We start from the raw sequence: 17,493 nt of genomic DNA on the forward strand, positions 1-17,493 counted from the left end.
TATGTGCACGTGCACCTGTATGTGCATGTGTTTACACATGTATATACATATATGTAGATGCATGTGCCCCTAGAATGAACACCCTCCTCATAGTCACCTCTTAGAATCATGTCCTTCAAAGGCTCAAGTCAGGAGCCACATTCTGCTGGAAGCATTTCCAGGGCTTCCTTTTTGTTAGTGTTTTCTCTACTCTCAAATTATCTTGTAGTCACTTATCTAGGATTGTTATATGCCCCCGGTAGAATGTAAACTTCTTAAAGGCAGGAACAGTTTCTGGTTCTGTGTTTGTATCCTCAGACCCTAGCACACAACCGAATAAAGGCTTGTTAAATGAATGAATGTTGAGCTGAGAGCCAGTATATTATGACACAAGCCAAGATATAATGCCATTGGAGTATTATAAATGTCATTCATAGAAAAACCTTAGGAATGTATGTGAAGTGTGAATGGTTCCCAAGTCGGTAGGACCTTCTGGCCCTTGGGCTCTGCCGGCATAGGAGTCAAGACTTCAACCTCACCTCCATGCTGTGAGAAGTTTCCTGACAAGGGCTCTAGGTGAGAAGCTTGTTGTTTGTCCTTCATTCTCAAAGAGGACTGTGACATCAGGGAGGTGATGCCATGACAGGCAAGTGAATTGGATTTAAGTGAGGCAGGGCTGTGCAAAGTCACCAGTCTCACTTTTTCCTCCAGAGCCATCTGGGTTCAGTGGCCAGATATAGATCAGAACAGCTGGAGATGGCCCTGGATGCAGTGGGAGACCTTGGCCTTTTTACACTAAGGTCTTTAATAGGTCTCATTTTGACCTGTGAGAAGCTTATGTAAATGATAAGTCACTGATATTATTTTCTGCAAAGTGAAATTCAGATAGTGCCTCAGTCAGATATAGAAGCTGCATGTCTGCATGTCAACAGATTTAGCTTCTCTTGAAGAAAGAATGCATAAGTTTTCTTTTGCTTGCAAACAAAATTGCCACAAGCCCTTCTAATGGACCAAACTTCTTTCAAGCAGCACTCTATCCACTATGCCACCTAGATGTCTCAATACACCCTTATCCTTTGGGTGGCTTTTTCTGGGAGGGGGTCCTTATTTTTAGGGATTCGGGAGAAGTAAAAGGAGAAGAAATAGGGGATCCAGAGGGGAACTCCAAATACTAAAGTCTCAGATATTCCCTCCTCATGCCTAGCAATGGTACAGTTGTCAACTCTTCATGGTCACCACATGAATACTGAATTGATAGGAAAACTGCTGCCACTCAATTTTATGTCCCTTCTGCTTTCATTTATCCTTCCCTTACCTTTCTTACAGATGAGCAAAGGCCCAATAAGGCCAGAGTTGAAATCCAGTACTAAGTTATCGTAGGAGTAATAGATGTGTGTGAGGCAAGGAGGGTCATCATCTGTGGGTCCATTGTCTTCGGTGATCAGCCATGTGTAGGTATATTCCTGACCCGGAAGTACAGCATCATCCATCTTCTCCGAGGGAGATGTTTGGTCTGTGTAACAGGCACCTGGAGATACAGACAAACTGATTGTGTCTTTGTTAGATGGGCTTAATGACTTGGAAGGAAGATGTGTTGAAGTGGAAAGAGACTTGTCTTGCAATCAGAAGACTCGGAGTCTAGTTTCAGCTCTACCCCTTGGACTAGTGACCATAGGCAAGTCTAACATCTTTGTGTCTCTGAGCCTCAGTGTCCTCACTTATGAAGTTGAGGTAAAAATAGAATGTGAAACCTGAAGAACCCTTAGAAATCACCTTTATAGCACTTACAAAGACTTCCACATAATTCAATTAAGCAAACACCTAATATGTGCATACTCTGAGTAAGGCACTATGCTAGGGACTAGAAGTGGCACACATTCCCTGACCGAAAGGAAATTCCAGTCTAATATGAAGCCTGTTCTTTGGATTGATGAAGCCATGACTGGGATTGTAAGCTCACGAGCCATGCTCACCTCCCTCCCAGTTCCACTTAACCACCAGATTGTTCTGTCTCCTCGCCAGCAACCTTACCCACCTGAAGATACTTCTGAACTCTAGGACTTGCTCTTCTCTTTGGTTAGTTCCTGGTTGAGATCTCCACCTCCTGTTTACCACCTCCCTTCCCAACTCCCTTTTATATTTCTTCTTCCACTATTAGAATGCAAATTCCTTGAGAGTAGGCGCCATCTTGTATTACTGTTTTTTTAATTTAAATTTATGTATTTAACATATTTAGTTTTCAGCACTGATTTTCACAAGAGTTTGAATTACAAATTTTCTCCCCATTTCTACCCTCCCCCCCACTCCAAGATGGCATATATTCTGGTTGCCCTGTTCCCCAGTCAGCCCTCCCCTCTATCAGCCCACTCCCCTCCCATCCCCTTTTCCCTTCCTTTCTTGTAGAGCAAGATAAATTTCTACGCCCCATTGCCTGTGTATCTTATTTTCTAGTTGCATGCAAAAACTTTTTTTTTTGTTTTTGAACATCTGTTTTTAAAACTTTGAGTTCCAAATTCTCTCCCCTCTTCCCTTCCCACCCACCCTCCCTAAGAACTCAGGCAATTCAACATAGGCCACATGTGTATCATTATGGATAACCCTTCCACAATACTCATGTTGTGAAAGACTAACTATATTTTGCTCCTTCCCAACCCATCCCACTTTATTCAATTTTCTCCCTTGACCCTGTCCCCTTTCGAAAGTGATTGTTTTTGATTACCTCCACCCCCATCTGCCCTCCCCTCCATCATCCCCCCCCTTTTATTTTTTTATCTTCCTCCCTCTTCTTTCCTGTGGGGTAAGATATCCAATTGAGTATGTATGGTATTCCCTCCTCAGGCCAAATCTGATGAGAGCAAGTCATTCCCCCCTCACCTGCCCTCTCCCCTCCTCCCACAGAACTGCTTCCTCTTGCCACCTTTATGCGAAATAATCCACCCCATTGTATCTCTCCCTATCTACCTCTCTCAGTATGTTCCTCTCTCATCCCTTAATTTGATTTTATTTCTTTTAGATATCTTCCCTTCATCTTCAACTCACCCTGTGTCTGCTCTCTCTCTCTCTTTTATATATATATAGATATATATATATATATATAGATATATACATACATAGATATGTACATACATACACATTCACTTATATATACATGAACATATATATATATATGCATATTCCCTTCAGCTACCCTAATACTGAGGTCTTATGAATCATACATGTCATCTTTCTATGTAGGAATGTAAACAAGACAGTTCAACTTTAGTAAGTCCCTTGCAATTTCTGTTTCTTGATTACCTTTTCATGCTTCTCTTGATTCTTGTGTTTGAAAGTCAAATTTTCTATTCAGTTCTGGTCTTTTCACTGAGAAAGCTTGAAAGTCCTCTATTTTATTGAAATTTTTTTTTGCCTTGGAGCATGATACTCAGGTTTGCTGGGTAGGTGATTCTAGGTATTAATCCTAGCTCCATTGACCTCCAGAATATCGTATTCCAAGCCCTTCAATCTCTTAATGTAGAAGCTGCCAGATCTTGGATTATTATGATTGCATTTCCACAATACTCAAATTGTTTCTTTCTGGCTGCTTGCAGTATTTTCTCCTTCATCTGGGAGCTCTGGAATTTGGCGACAATATTCCTAGGAGTTTTCTTTTTGGTATCTATTTGAGGAGGCGATCAGTGGATTCTTTCAATTTCTATTTTGCCCTGTGGTTCTAGAATATCAGGGCAGTTCTCCTTGATAATTTCTTGAAAGATGATATCGAGGCTCTTTTTTTGATCATGGCTTTCAGGTAGTCCAATAATTTTTAAATGATCTCTCCTGGATCTATTTTCCAGGTCAGTGGTTTTTCCAATGAGATATTTCACATTGTCTTCTATTTTTTCATTCCTTTGGTCCTGTTTTAGAATATCTTGATTTCTCATCAAGTCACTAGCTTCCACTTGCTCCAATCTAATTTTTAAGGTAGTATTTTCTTCAGTGGTCTTTTGGACCTCCTTTTCCATTTGGCTAATTCTGCCTTTCAAGGCATTCTTCTCTTCATTGGCTTTTTGGAGCTCTTTTGCCATTTTGGTTAGTCTATTTTTTAAGGTGTTGTTCTCTTCAGTGTATTTTTCAGTATTTTTGAGGGTCTCCTTTAGCAAGCCATTGACTTGTTTTTCATGGTTTTCTCGCATCCTTCTCATTTCTCTTCCCAATTTTTCCTCTACTTCTCTAACTTGCTTTTCCAAATCCTTTTTGAGCTCTTCCATGGCCTGGGACCAGTTCATGTTTTTCTTGGAGGTTTCTGTTGTAGGCTCTTTGACTTTGTTAACTTCTGTCTGTGTGTTTTGGTCTTCTTTGTCACCAAAGAAAGAATCCAAAGTCTCGGACTGAATCTGGGTGCATTTTCACTGCCTGGCCATATTCCCAACCAACTAACTTGACCCTTGAGTTTTTCAGTGGGGTATGACTGCTTGTAGACTAAAAAGTTCTATGTTCCACGTTTGGGGGGATGTGCCAGCTCTGCCACAGCAGCACTACTCCTTCCCCAAGAACCCCCAACCCGGACTGGACTTAGATCTTCAGCTGGCTCTTCCCTCCTGCTCTGATCCGCCACTTAATTCCTCCCACCAGGTGGGCCTAGGGCCAGAAGCAACAGCAGCTGTAGCTGCCCCACCTCTGCTGCCCCTGGGGCTGGAAGCCGAACCAAGAACTCCTTCCACTCCCGCAGCTTTTCCCACTAACCTTCTCTGCTGTCTTTGGTGTTTGTGGGTTGAGAAGTCTGGTAACTGTCGCAGCTCACTGATTCAGGGTGGTAGGGCACATTCTGCCTGGCTCCTGGTCTGGTTGGTCCGCACTGCTCACACTGGGCTCTGCTCCGCTCCGCTCCCAGCTCCAGCTCCCAACTCCCAGCTCCATGTGGGATAGACCTCACCCAGAGACCATCCAGGCTGTCCTGGGCTGGAGCCCTTCTTCCCTCTGCTTTTTTGTGGGTTCTGCAGTTCTAGAATTGGTTCAGAGCCATTTTTTATAGGTTTTTGGAGGGACTCGGCAGGGAGGTCACGCTGGTCCCTGCTTTCCAGCCGCCATCTTGGCTCCACCCCCCTTGTATTACTGTTTTTACATTGTTATCACTGAGCCCAATACCTGGCATGGACTTAATACCATGGTATGGGCTTAATATATTCTGTGTACACTATGGATAAGAAAAGAGTTTGTGGCCAAACAAGAGATAGAGAGGATCACAGGAAGTAAAACAGATAATTTTCATTACATGAAATTAAAAAAAAAAAAAAACTTCTTGCATGAACAAAACAAATGCAGCCAAAATTAGAAGGAAAATAGAAAACTGAAAAAAAACATATTTACAGCAAGTTTCTCTGATAAAGGCCCAATATTTCAAATGTATAGGGAATTGAATCAAATTTATATAAAAAAAATGAGCCATTCTCCACTTGATAAATGGTCAAAGGACATGAAGGCAGTTTTCAGAAGAAGAAATCAAAACTATCCATAGTTACAAGAAAAATGCTCTAAATCACTATTGATTAGAGAAATACAACTTAAAACAACTCTGAGATACCAAAGAAAATAACAAACGCTGGGGGGAATGTGGGAAAATTGGGATACTAAAAATTGAGGCACTGTGCTCTTGGCAGAGCTGAACTGGTCCAGCCACTCTGGAGAAGAATTTGGAACTATGTCCAAAAGACTCTGCAACTGTGCATACCCTTTGACCCAGCAATACCACTATTAGGTCTATATCCCAAAGAGATCAGAGAAAAGGGGAAAAGACCTATTTGTACAAAAATATTTATAGCAGCTTTTCTGTGATGGCAAAGATTTGGAAATTGAAGGGAAGCACATCAATTGGGGAATGGCTGAACAAGTTATGGTATATGATTGTGATGGAATGCTACTGACAAGCAGGATTGTTTCTGAAAAACCTGGGAAGACTTATGTGAACTGAAGCAAAGTGAAGTGAGCAGAGCCAAGAGGACATTGTATACAGTAACAACGATATCATAAGAATGATCAATTAGGAAAGACTTAGCTACTCTGATCAGGACAATGATCCAAGACAATTCTGAAGGATCTATGGTGAAAAATACTATCCACCTGCGGAGAGTAAACTGATAAAATCTGAATGAAAATTGAAACATGCTTTTAAAAACTTTATTTTTCTTGTTTTTGTCTGTGTTTTCTTTTGCAACATGGCTAAGATGGAAGTATACTTTGTACAACCTCACATGTATAATTGATATTAAATTACTTGTCTTCTCAAGGATGGATGCAGAGAATTTGGAATTCAAAATTTAAAAAAATTAAATGTTAAAAATGTTTTACATGTAATTGGTAAATTTTTAATAAAATAGGTAAAATATATCAAAAAGAAAAAATATGCGTTATCAGATGTATGTACAAATAAACATATAGCATAGAATGTGATAAGAGCAATTCCAGAAAGAATGTTCTATAAAAATGTCAGTTGAGATGGATCCATGAAAGGGGTTAGCATCTGAGCTTGTCCTTAAAGGGAGAGAAGAATTTCAAAAGGCAACAATGAAGAGGGAATGCATTCTAGCTAGAACTAGAAGAACAATATCTACAATGATGAAAATGAAAAGAACACAAAAATGAATTCTGAGTAATTGATATAATCAATCATGGTCCAGAAAATGTATAATAAAAACATAAGGTTTTCATATTAATAGCAAGGTGGGAGACTACTGGGACAGAATGTTGTATACATTGTCTGACTCAGTCACTGTATCGATTGTTTTTTCTTAGCTGTTTTCTCTTTGTTACAAAGGAAGGTTCAATTTTCTGTGAGGCTGGGGTAGGAGAGAACTATACCTGTAAATGTCTGTGAGGAGCAGGGTTGTACAGAGGAAAGTGAACGAGCTTGGCAATTAGAGATCTAGGTTCAAATCTCATCTTTGCTACTTTGCTGTTCCCATGACTTTAACTTCTCTGGGCCTCAGTTTCCTCGCCTGTAAAATTGGGGAGGGGGGAGGTTGAACTAGATATCCCCTGAGCTCTCTTCCCTCTCTTCATCTACAATCCTATGATTAGTCGAATGTATCAATAAAACATATCAGTAACAATATCATAAATATTATTTTAAATAATGTATCAAGAGTTAAGATTTATTCTCTAGCTCTGAAAAATAGGCCAGGGGTCTTTCCACTAGATCACATTCCCTCTAATGGAAGGTCTGTGAAATACATTTTTAAGACTGTCACCGGCTTAGAAAATATGAAATGCTTTAATGACTTCCTATGAGTTCACAAAGCTGTCGCTATCTGAAAAGAAGAATTAAGGGAGGGAGATTGTCGGAGTGTCCTCTGATAAACAGGAAGCGCTCCCTCTGAAAACTTGCACAACTCAGCTGGGAGGGAGCAAGCAGGGCCTGATAAGAAATGTCACCTTCCTTGGGCCGGGCCCTGTTCCTTCTTTAGAACTTGAGGGGCCACCGCTGCACTGCGCTTATCTTGAACAAAGCTTAGTTGCCCTAAAATTTCTGAGCTGGCTGCCTCAGACTCTCTGCTCAGAGGCTACTCAATGTGAAATGATCACAATGGACATTCCACCGCTCCCCTATTCCCACTGTTAAAGATTTACCGAAGACTCTAGAGGAGAAAAGTGGGGAGCTCTCCCTTTGCTTGGGAGGGTGCTTTCCTGATCTCTTGGACTGTTGAGGCTCCCTCCCTTCTCCCCAAACTAGTCTGTACACACTCAGCTTACCTGTTGTAGACCCTCAGTAGAATGCAGATTAATAACAGTGGTGCCATTAAGTTAGCCCTTTAACATTTGCAAAGAGTTTTTTTGCATTTGATCATTTGATCCTAACCAGCACCTGAGGTAGATGCTCTGATTATTCCACCTTTATATCTATGAAGAAACTGAGGTCACACAGCTAATAGCAGGATTACGTATTAATTTATTCTTGACTTCTAGTTTCAACACTCTATTACTCCAAAGGCAGAGATTTTGTTGGGGGGGGGGCGGTGAAGTATGATTTTTGTACTCCCAGTGTCTGAAAATCAACATGAAATGATGGATAGAGGGCAAGCCTCTAAGTCAGAATATGACCTTGGTTCCAATTCTACCTCCGAAACATATTGACTATATAACCCTGGTCAAAGTGATTGCCATCTCAGTGTTCCAAGGGAGCTTTCTAAGACCATAATTTGCAGACCAATTGCACCCGTTGTTTCTTCACTGGGAGGTTTCTTCTTGCCAGCGTGAAATCACAGGTCAGGATCTGGTATTTCATTGGTATAAGGAATGCTCAGTGAGGAAATTCCTTTGCATACAGTAGGTGTTTAACAATACTTGTTGGGAGTGGATCGATGCCAAAAGCAAGTTCGGATTTATAAAACCTAAAAGTTACAGGTTGAGGATTCAGTTGGATAGCGTTGCATCTTGTGATAATGCAAATGCGTACTTTGACTAAATTTTTTCCTCCTTGGCTCTTTCACAGTTAATCCTCATCTCTTCGCCTTTGTGTTCAACCAGCCGAAAAGGATTAATGAATTCTCTGAGGAAGCACCATCCAATGGAAAAAAGCATCAGTTTAGAAATCAGAAGTTCTAGGTTGAAATCTTGGCTCCGCAGCTAGATAGGAGTATGAGCTTAGGCAGATGTTTCATCTTGAATCTCCATTTTCCCCATGGGTAATAATACTTGTACCACCCAATGAGAGAATATATGTAAAGCACTTTGTGGTCGAAAGGCATAACGTAGTAATGGCAGCTGTGGTTATTGTCTTAGGGGGATATCGGAAGGGGGGCTTTATCTTCATTTCAGGGTCTGATGAATCAATTTTACCCAAGTTCAGCAAACAAATCAGTGACTAATGGATTAAAAAAAAACCTCAACAACCTCGTTTAGGAATGTAACCTTTTATTCCCTTCTGAGGCTTTTATTAGATCACTATTAGATTTTTTTCCTGGGCTGCTGCTTTCACTTTGCAATTTTTTTTGGAGGATGAGCAGCAAACTTAATATAAATGAGCAGGGACAATTCATTAATTGTTATATGAAAAACAAGGGTGACAAAGCATCTAACATTGCTATAGATGTTCACAGTGAAGCACAGCTATGCATATGAATTGTAATGTCATGCATACACAATGTATGTTATATACATGTGTGTATGCATTGTGCATGCATGCGTGTGTGCATGTATACGTACATGTGTATATTGTATTCAAAAAGGTTGAAATCCTGCGTAAGGGCACCCACTAGATATGTGACTCTGGACAAGTCTGGCAACCCTAACCTCTTAAAACTTAATGTGTCTGACAACATGGTAATTTCTGAGCATATCTATCTGTTTTAACTTGACCGCATTTTGTATGTCTTCGCAATAACTTTGAAAGGAGTGGGACTTGTCCTAACCAAATTTGTTACGCTACTAAAAAATGATTTGTGTGTTCGTTTGCCATCCTGAAATAATAGCAGAGGGTGATAGTTCTCAAATGAGCAAATGTCTGCTTGCCTTGAGTGAGGTCTATCATTCACAAACTACCAGTTGGAAAGATGGACAATTTTTGGTAATTGCTGGTCTGCTTATTTTTTCAGTGTTTTATTCATTTGCCTTTGCAGCTAGATCTCTATGAAGAATAATCCAATTTCTAAAGTAGCAGAATCTTGGATTTTACTCTCTAAGTACAGGCAGGTTTGGGTGGTATGTAGGTGGGCACTGTTAGGTAGGTATTAGTAAATAGTGCTTGATTAAGGGGGATTGATATATGAAAGGAACTTTTAGATTTATGACACTTTGATTTAACTTTGGTTTTATAATCTCTAGGAGGCCCAGCGGATATACTGGGTCTGGAATCAGGAAGACTCATCTTCATGAGTTCAAATCTAGCCTCAGGCACTTGCTAGCTGTGTGACTCTGGGCAAGTCACTTAACCCTATTGTTTGCCTCAGTTTCCTCCTCTGTAAAATGAACTGGAGAAGGAAATGGCAAACCAATCCAGTATCTTTGCCAAGAAAACCCAAATAGGGTCACGAAGGAGTCAGATTCAACTGAAGCTACCAAACAAAAGCAATAGAAAATGAATTCTCCAAACTAAAAACAAAAAAGCAATGACCTTAAAGATAACAGAGTCTCATTGTATTTAAAGCACAAAAGTCCTATGTGCTAATCCTTACTCAATGGAAGCTTGCTGGAATGATAACCTTTGATTTTATATTTATTCAATTCTTTGACTTGCTACATAACTCCATGCTTGGCTTCATAATACATTTACTCTTGTCATGATGTGCTTCCAAAGTTGCCAAAGTATACTTAAGATTCATATTTGTGAGAGAAATGGCATGAACAGATTTTGTGTGAGGACACACTTAAAAATATTTTCTTCCTTGAAAGTTTATCTGTGTAAACTATACTACCTCTCCCTAAACTCTTTCCCCCTTCAAAAATCTAATCATTGACCCAAAGTCCATTCATAGTCTCAGAAATTGTGTCAGTTATGGCACTGCATATTTTTTTAAAAGCAGAGGGAAGGTAGATGATGCAGTGGATCAACCTGTCCTGGATTCAGGCCAGATTAAGGAAGGCCTGAGATCAAATCCAGCCTCAGACACTGACTACCTGTGTAACCCTGGGCAAGTCTCTTAACCCTGTTTGCCGCAGTTTCCTCATCTGTAAAATGAGCTGCAGAAGGAAATGGCACACCATTGCAGTATCTTTGCCAAGAAAACCCCAAAGAGGGTCACAAAGAATTGGACACAACTGAAATGACTGAACAACATTACCCAGCACCCACTTGGTGAGGCTTCATGATGTAGCATGAATCGTTATAGCTTACACTTTATGTAGTGCTCTGAGGTTTGCAAAGTGTGCTTTTTAAACACTATTTCATTTGATCTTCACAGCTGTTTGGGGTAGGGGCTGTTGTTATCCTTATCTACAGATCGAGAAATTGAGTTTTCATAAAGGTTAAATGACTTGCCCAGGGTCACCCATCTAGTGACTGAGGGAAAATTCAAAATTCTGGTGTTGGTGACTTAAGTCCAAGGGCTCCATAGCCTCAACCAGCACAGGGTCAGTCCAAATGACTTTCTGATGAAGAGTTTACATTTCCTAGATTTATAGCTTTTTGTTGCTGTTGAGTCACATCCCATTCTTTGTGACCCCATGGACTAGAGCGTCCCAGGCTCTTCTGTCCCCACTGTCTCTTGAAGTCTAAATTCATGTTTATTCCATAAAATTTAACTTCCTCCTCCTTCCATATACTCAGGCAGTATCTGAGTGATGCCAAAAGCTCCCGAATAACAAGTAAAAACTTAAGTGGCCTGGATGCTATAGTAATTTAAGATTATATATATATATATATATATATATATATATATATACACACACACATATACATACACATATATATAATAATATATATTCCTATTGATTCAGACATTTAGATATCCTATAGGAAGATGCATTGGACAATATTGTGGCCATCGATTTGCCCTGAAAAATTGACTTGCTCTTCATGTTACAAATCTAGATGCCAAAATCAAAAGAAGGAAGCATAGAAAAAAAGAATAAGTCCATTGAGAGAGAGGAAGGATGGGGGTGAGGATGCCAGCTTAGTTCTCTTTCATCTTTATTGAATAATGGATTCATAGAGTTTAAAGGATCATATATAGTTCAATCCCTACCTGAAAGAGTAACTACTTCTAGAATATTATAATAAACACTTATCAAGAAGCCCCCAATTGAAGAGGTCTAACAGGAGGAATCCCACTACTTTACAAGGAATCTATCTCATTATAATTTGTATGGTTCTGAAAGGAACTTTTACTTCCCCTAGAAAAAAAATCCGTATTTACCCCCTTCTCCCCATCTCCCTCTGAGACTCCTGTTGGTTTATGGCTTTGCACTGTGCCCATAGTACCTATCTCCCAGGGTTGTTGTGAGGATCAAGTGGGATAATATTTATATAGTGCTTAGCACAATGCCTGGCACGTATTAAGTGCTACATAAATGTTTATCTCCTTTCACTTCCCCTTTCCTGATGAGTTAGAGAGCGTCCAGAGTACAACAACAAGGATTATAGATGAAGAAATTGGAAAATAAAAGGCTCAAACTAAGACAAGCTTTAATATTCCTTCCAGCTCAAAATCCTGCCAATCAACCAACCAACTCAATAAAAAAGCCCATGAAATCTTAGGCTGCATTAAGAAAGATATAGCATCCAAAAGTGGGGAGATGATAGTTTCATTGTTCTCTGCCTTGGTCAGGGCACATGCAAAGTGTCCTGTTTGATTGTGGGCACCACATTTTCAGATGAACATTGGCCAACTAGAGCATGGTCAAAGGAGATCCACTAGGATCATGTCCTGTGAATATCAGCTGAAAGAAATAAGGATGTTTAACCTGGAGAGCAGACTCAGGGACAATATGGTAGCCTAATAGCTGTCTTTAAGTTGAGGATTCAAAGGGTTGTCATCTAGAAGAAGGATAAGACTTGTTTTGCAGGGCCCCAAAAAGCAGAACTAGAAACCATGGGTGGAAGTTACAAAATGAGATAAACTTAAAGCATTATAGAAATGCTAGCTATTGTTACAGAAATGCAGATTTCATCTTCACATAATTAGATGAAACTCTGTATGACAATTAGAATTATTCAAAACAGAATGGGTACCTCAGGAGGTACTAAATTCCTAGAATAATCAGACTAAGAACTAAAAGTCTTTTAAGATCATCTAATCTAAAGTTTGAATTTTATAAATGAGGAAACTGAAGCCTAGAAAGCTTAAATGCCTAAGAGTATACCTTGGGTTTTCCAGTGGGAACTATGAGATGAGTTTAGCTGGGGAGGTGAGGGAGTTAGCAATTCCTGCCCTTTGGAGTTTTACTTTGCTCCATGGTATGGCCACACAGAGGATGGGGATGCTTCCATCGATCCATCACACTGCTCCACTCACTCCAGAAGCTTCACTGACTCTGGCTTACCAATGACTCCATCTGCTAGGTGTACTCTGCTTTAAAGTCGGAACCATAGGGATCCTTCATGGTCGGGTCAGGCAGATGCTGCTGCCACTGCACTAGCTAGCCAGGGACGACTTCTGATTATCACAGCTTGGCAGAATTTTGACCCTTGGCTCAGAACTCATAATAGCTTCAGTCCTTTCCAAGATGAGAAAAAATTCTACATGTATAGCACTATACCTTCCAGTATTCATTTAGATTCAGAACCTGATTATCTAGTTAACATAAATAACCTCTGAAACTCCAGTTCTGATTCTGTTATTTGGTGATCCTTTTTAAGGGATTGGATGCCATGTCCTGATTTGGATAGCTATCCTTCCAACAGTTCAACTGAAACATTCCCATGATAGGAGAAAACAACTCTAAAGAAAAACATCCTACTGACCACTAGTGGGCAAGTAGAATTCTTTTATGTTTTATGTTAATATTCTATATAGGTAAAATAAACAATGTGACTTCCATATTATAGTGAAGAACGAAATTTATAACACTGAACCATAACATCTCAAAGTTACCTGCTGTCTTTAATGTGCACCCTGCATATTCTGGGTTGAGATACAATGGGATGAAGAAAAGGTAGCATTGTACGCATGGACAGTTCATGCTGCGTGGAGGTGGAGCATTCTGAACTATTGTCAGTTAATAATTACCAGATTGGGCTATGTTCTATTAGGAATGAAGAGTAAAAAAAAAAAGGACAGTGACCCCCCGTTCATTCACTGAACAAAGAGCACGACAAGGATTCAAAATTCGACACACACATATCTTCCTGTATTTAAAACACGGAGTGCTCTTGTAGTGAAATACCCCTTCCCTTAGTTGTTGGTAAATATTGTATATTGTTACTGCTGAGAACATGATGGATGTGTGATATTGCAGAATAGTTGAGTGATAGAATGCCATAATTGGATTAAGTCTGAAAACCATGAGGAATAGAAAGAATCTATAAAGACCTTAATCTCTAAAATAGGGATAATCATAGCACCAACCTCCCAGGTAGGTTGTTATGAAGATCATATGAGAGAATATTTCTAAAATTCTTTGCAAACCTTAAAGTGACATATAAATGCTAGCGTCTATTAACATTATTATTAATCTTAAGTATTAATAACAAACTTATTTATAATTAGTATTAATAATAAACCAACTCAATTATTAATAATTTTAACAATCAATATTATTATTTATGATGATTAATATTAAATAGCAATAATAATGAAATAATTCAAAGGAAAGGAAGTAGAACCAGAAGAACAGAGAAAACATTTTGATCATACAGAAAGAAAATAGAATGTCTCTGAATGGACAAAGAAATCTGATGGAAACTTACCAGGAATAATTGAGAAGTTGTAACATTTTACAGATTGAATCTCACAGGCTTTTAGATTTGGACATGATCTCAGTGGATAGCAAGAATCCTCTCAGCCTCCACTGGAAAAGGAGAGCTAATAAGTGGTCATCTAGGCTTTGCCTCAAAATCTCCAATGAAGGGAAACTGACTGCCTCTGCAGCCTATTTGGCTTTTGTACAACTCAATTTGTTAAGATTTTGCCTCTCATCAAGCCCTTCTCAAAAAAAAGCTTACAAAAATGGTCAGCCTAGCATGAAACCCTGCTAACTCTTTCCAGATTATAAATGCGTGTTCAATTAAACTGAATCATTCTGGCACATAGTAGGCGCTTAATAAATGTTTCTTGACTGACCAAAACTCCCTACCTTTCCAGAAGTACTTTACATTGTTCCCCTTCTGACTCTCTCTATTCTAGTCAAACTTGTCTATATGGTGTTTTCTTAATAACTGTTCCCTCCCTTTAATTATACATTCTAGACTTTGCCAAGGAATCAAAGTCAAGCTCACTGGACAATAGTTTGCAGACTTTTATGAAAAAAAAAACCAGAACAACTTTTTCCCTTCTCCAGCTCTGCAGCACTTTTCTCATGCTCCATATTTCATAGATCATAGACAGTGGCTTAGCAGTTACACCTGCCAAGTTTTTTTTTACTATTCTTGGTGGCTTGAATTCAGTAAAGGCAGCATACTCTCTTCCTTCATATTTTGCTTTTCCATTTCCTATTAACCAGTTCTAACTTATTGATGAGAATCGGTTCCATCTAGAATAGAATTCCCTTTGTTGGTTCCTCCATCTTTCCATTCAGTCCCTGTCCTCCATGAGGTAGGTGCTTAATAAATGCTTGACTTTATGACTTCTGGGGGGAATCAACATATAAACAGATAAGTAAATACAAAATAATTTGAGGAAAGAAAGAACACTAATAACCTGGGGTTGGGGGATGTTTAGGGTTTCCTGTAGAACATACCTTGACCTGAGCCTTTATGGAAGTTAAGCCTTCTAATAGCTAGAGGTGAGAAGAGAGCCCCTTCAAGGAAGAATGCAAGTCAGCCTAGTGAAGACAGGAAGGCTGGAAATGGAATATGAGTTAAGAACAAAAACTCAGTAGACCAATTTGGTTAGAATGGAGAGAGCCAGAAGGGGAATAATATAAAATAAGCCTAGAAAGGTAGGTAGTTTGGAGCCAAATTGTGAAGGACTTTAAGTGCCATGCTGAGTTATTTCTATTTTATCCTAGGAGCAGTAGGGACCCACTATAGATTCTTTTAAAAATTTCCTCATTACATGTTAAAACAATTTTTAAACTTTTTTATGTTTTGAGTTCCAAATTCTCTCTCGCCCTCCCTCCCTCCCTGCTTTCTTGAGGTGGTAAACAATCCAATATAGTTTATACATGTGCAATCACATAAAACATTTCCATATTACTTATTTTATACAAGAAGATTCAAATAAAAAAGAATGAAAGTAAAAAATAGCATGTTTCAGTATGTATTCAGACGCTATCAGTTCTTTCTCTGGAGGCAGATAGCATACTCCATCATAAGTCCTTTGGGATTGTCTTTTGCTGCGAATAGATGTCATTCACAGTTCTTCATTGTACAATATTGCTGTTACTGTGTATAACTTTCTCCTGGTTCTGCTCACTTCACTTTGCATCAGTTCATATAAGTCTTTCCAGGATTTTCTGAAATCATCCTGCTTGTCATTTCTCATCACAGTTATATACAGCTTGCTTGCCCCAAGCTTGCCTCAATTGATGGGCATCCTCTTGATTTCCAATTTTTAGCCACCACAAAAAAGCCACTATAAATATTTTTGTGCAACCACTGTAGATTCTAAAACCGAGAGATGTCAGGTGCTTTATAAATATTATTTTGGAAGCTGTGGTGGAGAATGGATCGTGGAGGAGAAAGAGGAGTCAGTAAGACCAATTAGGAGGCTATTGAAATAGTCCAGATGAGAGAGGATAACCAAGTAAGTAGAAAGAAAGGAATGTGCGTGAGAGATGTCCTGAAGATATAATTGACCAGACTGGGTGCCCAATTAAAATATGACAATTGAGGAAGAATGAAAGCATGAGGATGATTACAAGTTTGCAAACCTTGCTGTTGGATGGATGGCGGTTGTCCCAACAGAAAGAAGAAAGCTTGGAGGGGTCTCGGTAGGTTTAGTGAGAGAATGAAATGATTTATGCTTTGGACAAATTGAGTTTTATATTCCTGCAGGCCTACTAGGTAGCAATATCAAGCAATTGATTAGGATTCTAGAACTCAGGAGAGAGATTACAGCTGGATAGATAGATTTGAGGGTCAGCTATTAGAGATGGTACTTGAACCAACGGAAACTGATGAAATCATCAAGAGAGAAGACATTATTATTAGAGAAGAAGACCTGGGGCTATCTGGCCCTTATGGGGACACCCTCAGTTAAGTGGGCGGGACAGGGATGAATCATTCAGGCAATCTAAAAATTTCTGCCAGCTCTTCTTTTGGCAGAGTGAAAATTCCAATAAATATCTGGATAGATGAAGCCCATTGTCACTACAGAAAAAGAGAAAGAGGGGCTGGTACTTTAAGAACTCTGGAATTGAGGTTTTTTAGAAAAAGTGAGGGAAAATTTTAGGTAGGGATCATAAGCATGAGCCTGGGCTGTGGCTGTGTGTATTTGCCTTTTCTTGCCTGAGATACTTTTTATCATCTAGATGTTGGCCCCTCTTATACTGTTGAGTTGGTGGAATAGGTACCACCACTGGCTCTCAAGGATACAGGAAAATTCACAGCTGGAGTTTTGTTTCTTTGCCTCCATCAAGGGAAGCGTAATGGGGCTATGACCCTTATTAAGTGCCTGACCCTGGGCAAGTCACTTAACTGTTTGCCTCTGTTTCCTCATTTGTAAAATAAGCTGGAGAAGAAACTGGCAAACTACTCCAGTATCTTTGCCAAGAAATACCCCAAATATGGCATCACGGAGAGTTGGATGTGACCGAACAAAAACTACGTGGCATGTAACTAAGTGCTGGGAATAAAAAAGCCCTTTTTTCTCTGCAAAAAACAACAATTCCTGCTCTCAAAAAGCCCATAGTTTAATGGGGAAGACAACACTCAAACAATTACGCACCAACAAAAGAAATGGGATAACTTGGAGGGAGTCACTAAGATTAAGGAGAGCTGGCAGA

At 39.5% G+C, this 17,493-nt stretch overlaps 1 protein-coding gene across 1 annotated transcript in view; it reads right to left on the bottom strand.

Annotated features, from left to right (window-relative positions):
- The window catches only part of F5 (coagulation factor V), a 92,185-nt gene that overhangs the window by 64,009 nt on the left and 10,683 nt on the right, over nt 1-17,493 (bottom strand). Inside the window, exon 4 of the mRNA XM_036756043.1 lies at nt 1,295-1,507. Coding sequence (XP_036611938.1) covers nt 1,295-1,507 — 213 coding nt within the window. The remainder of the gene's footprint in view (nt 1-1,294; nt 1,508-17,493) is intronic.

This window comes from Trichosurus vulpecula, chromosome 4, assembly GCF_011100635.1.
Source record: "Trichosurus vulpecula isolate mTriVul1 chromosome 4, mTriVul1.pri, whole genome shotgun sequence".
NCBI classification, from domain to species: Eukaryota; Metazoa; Chordata; class Mammalia; order Diprotodontia; family Phalangeridae; genus Trichosurus; species Trichosurus vulpecula.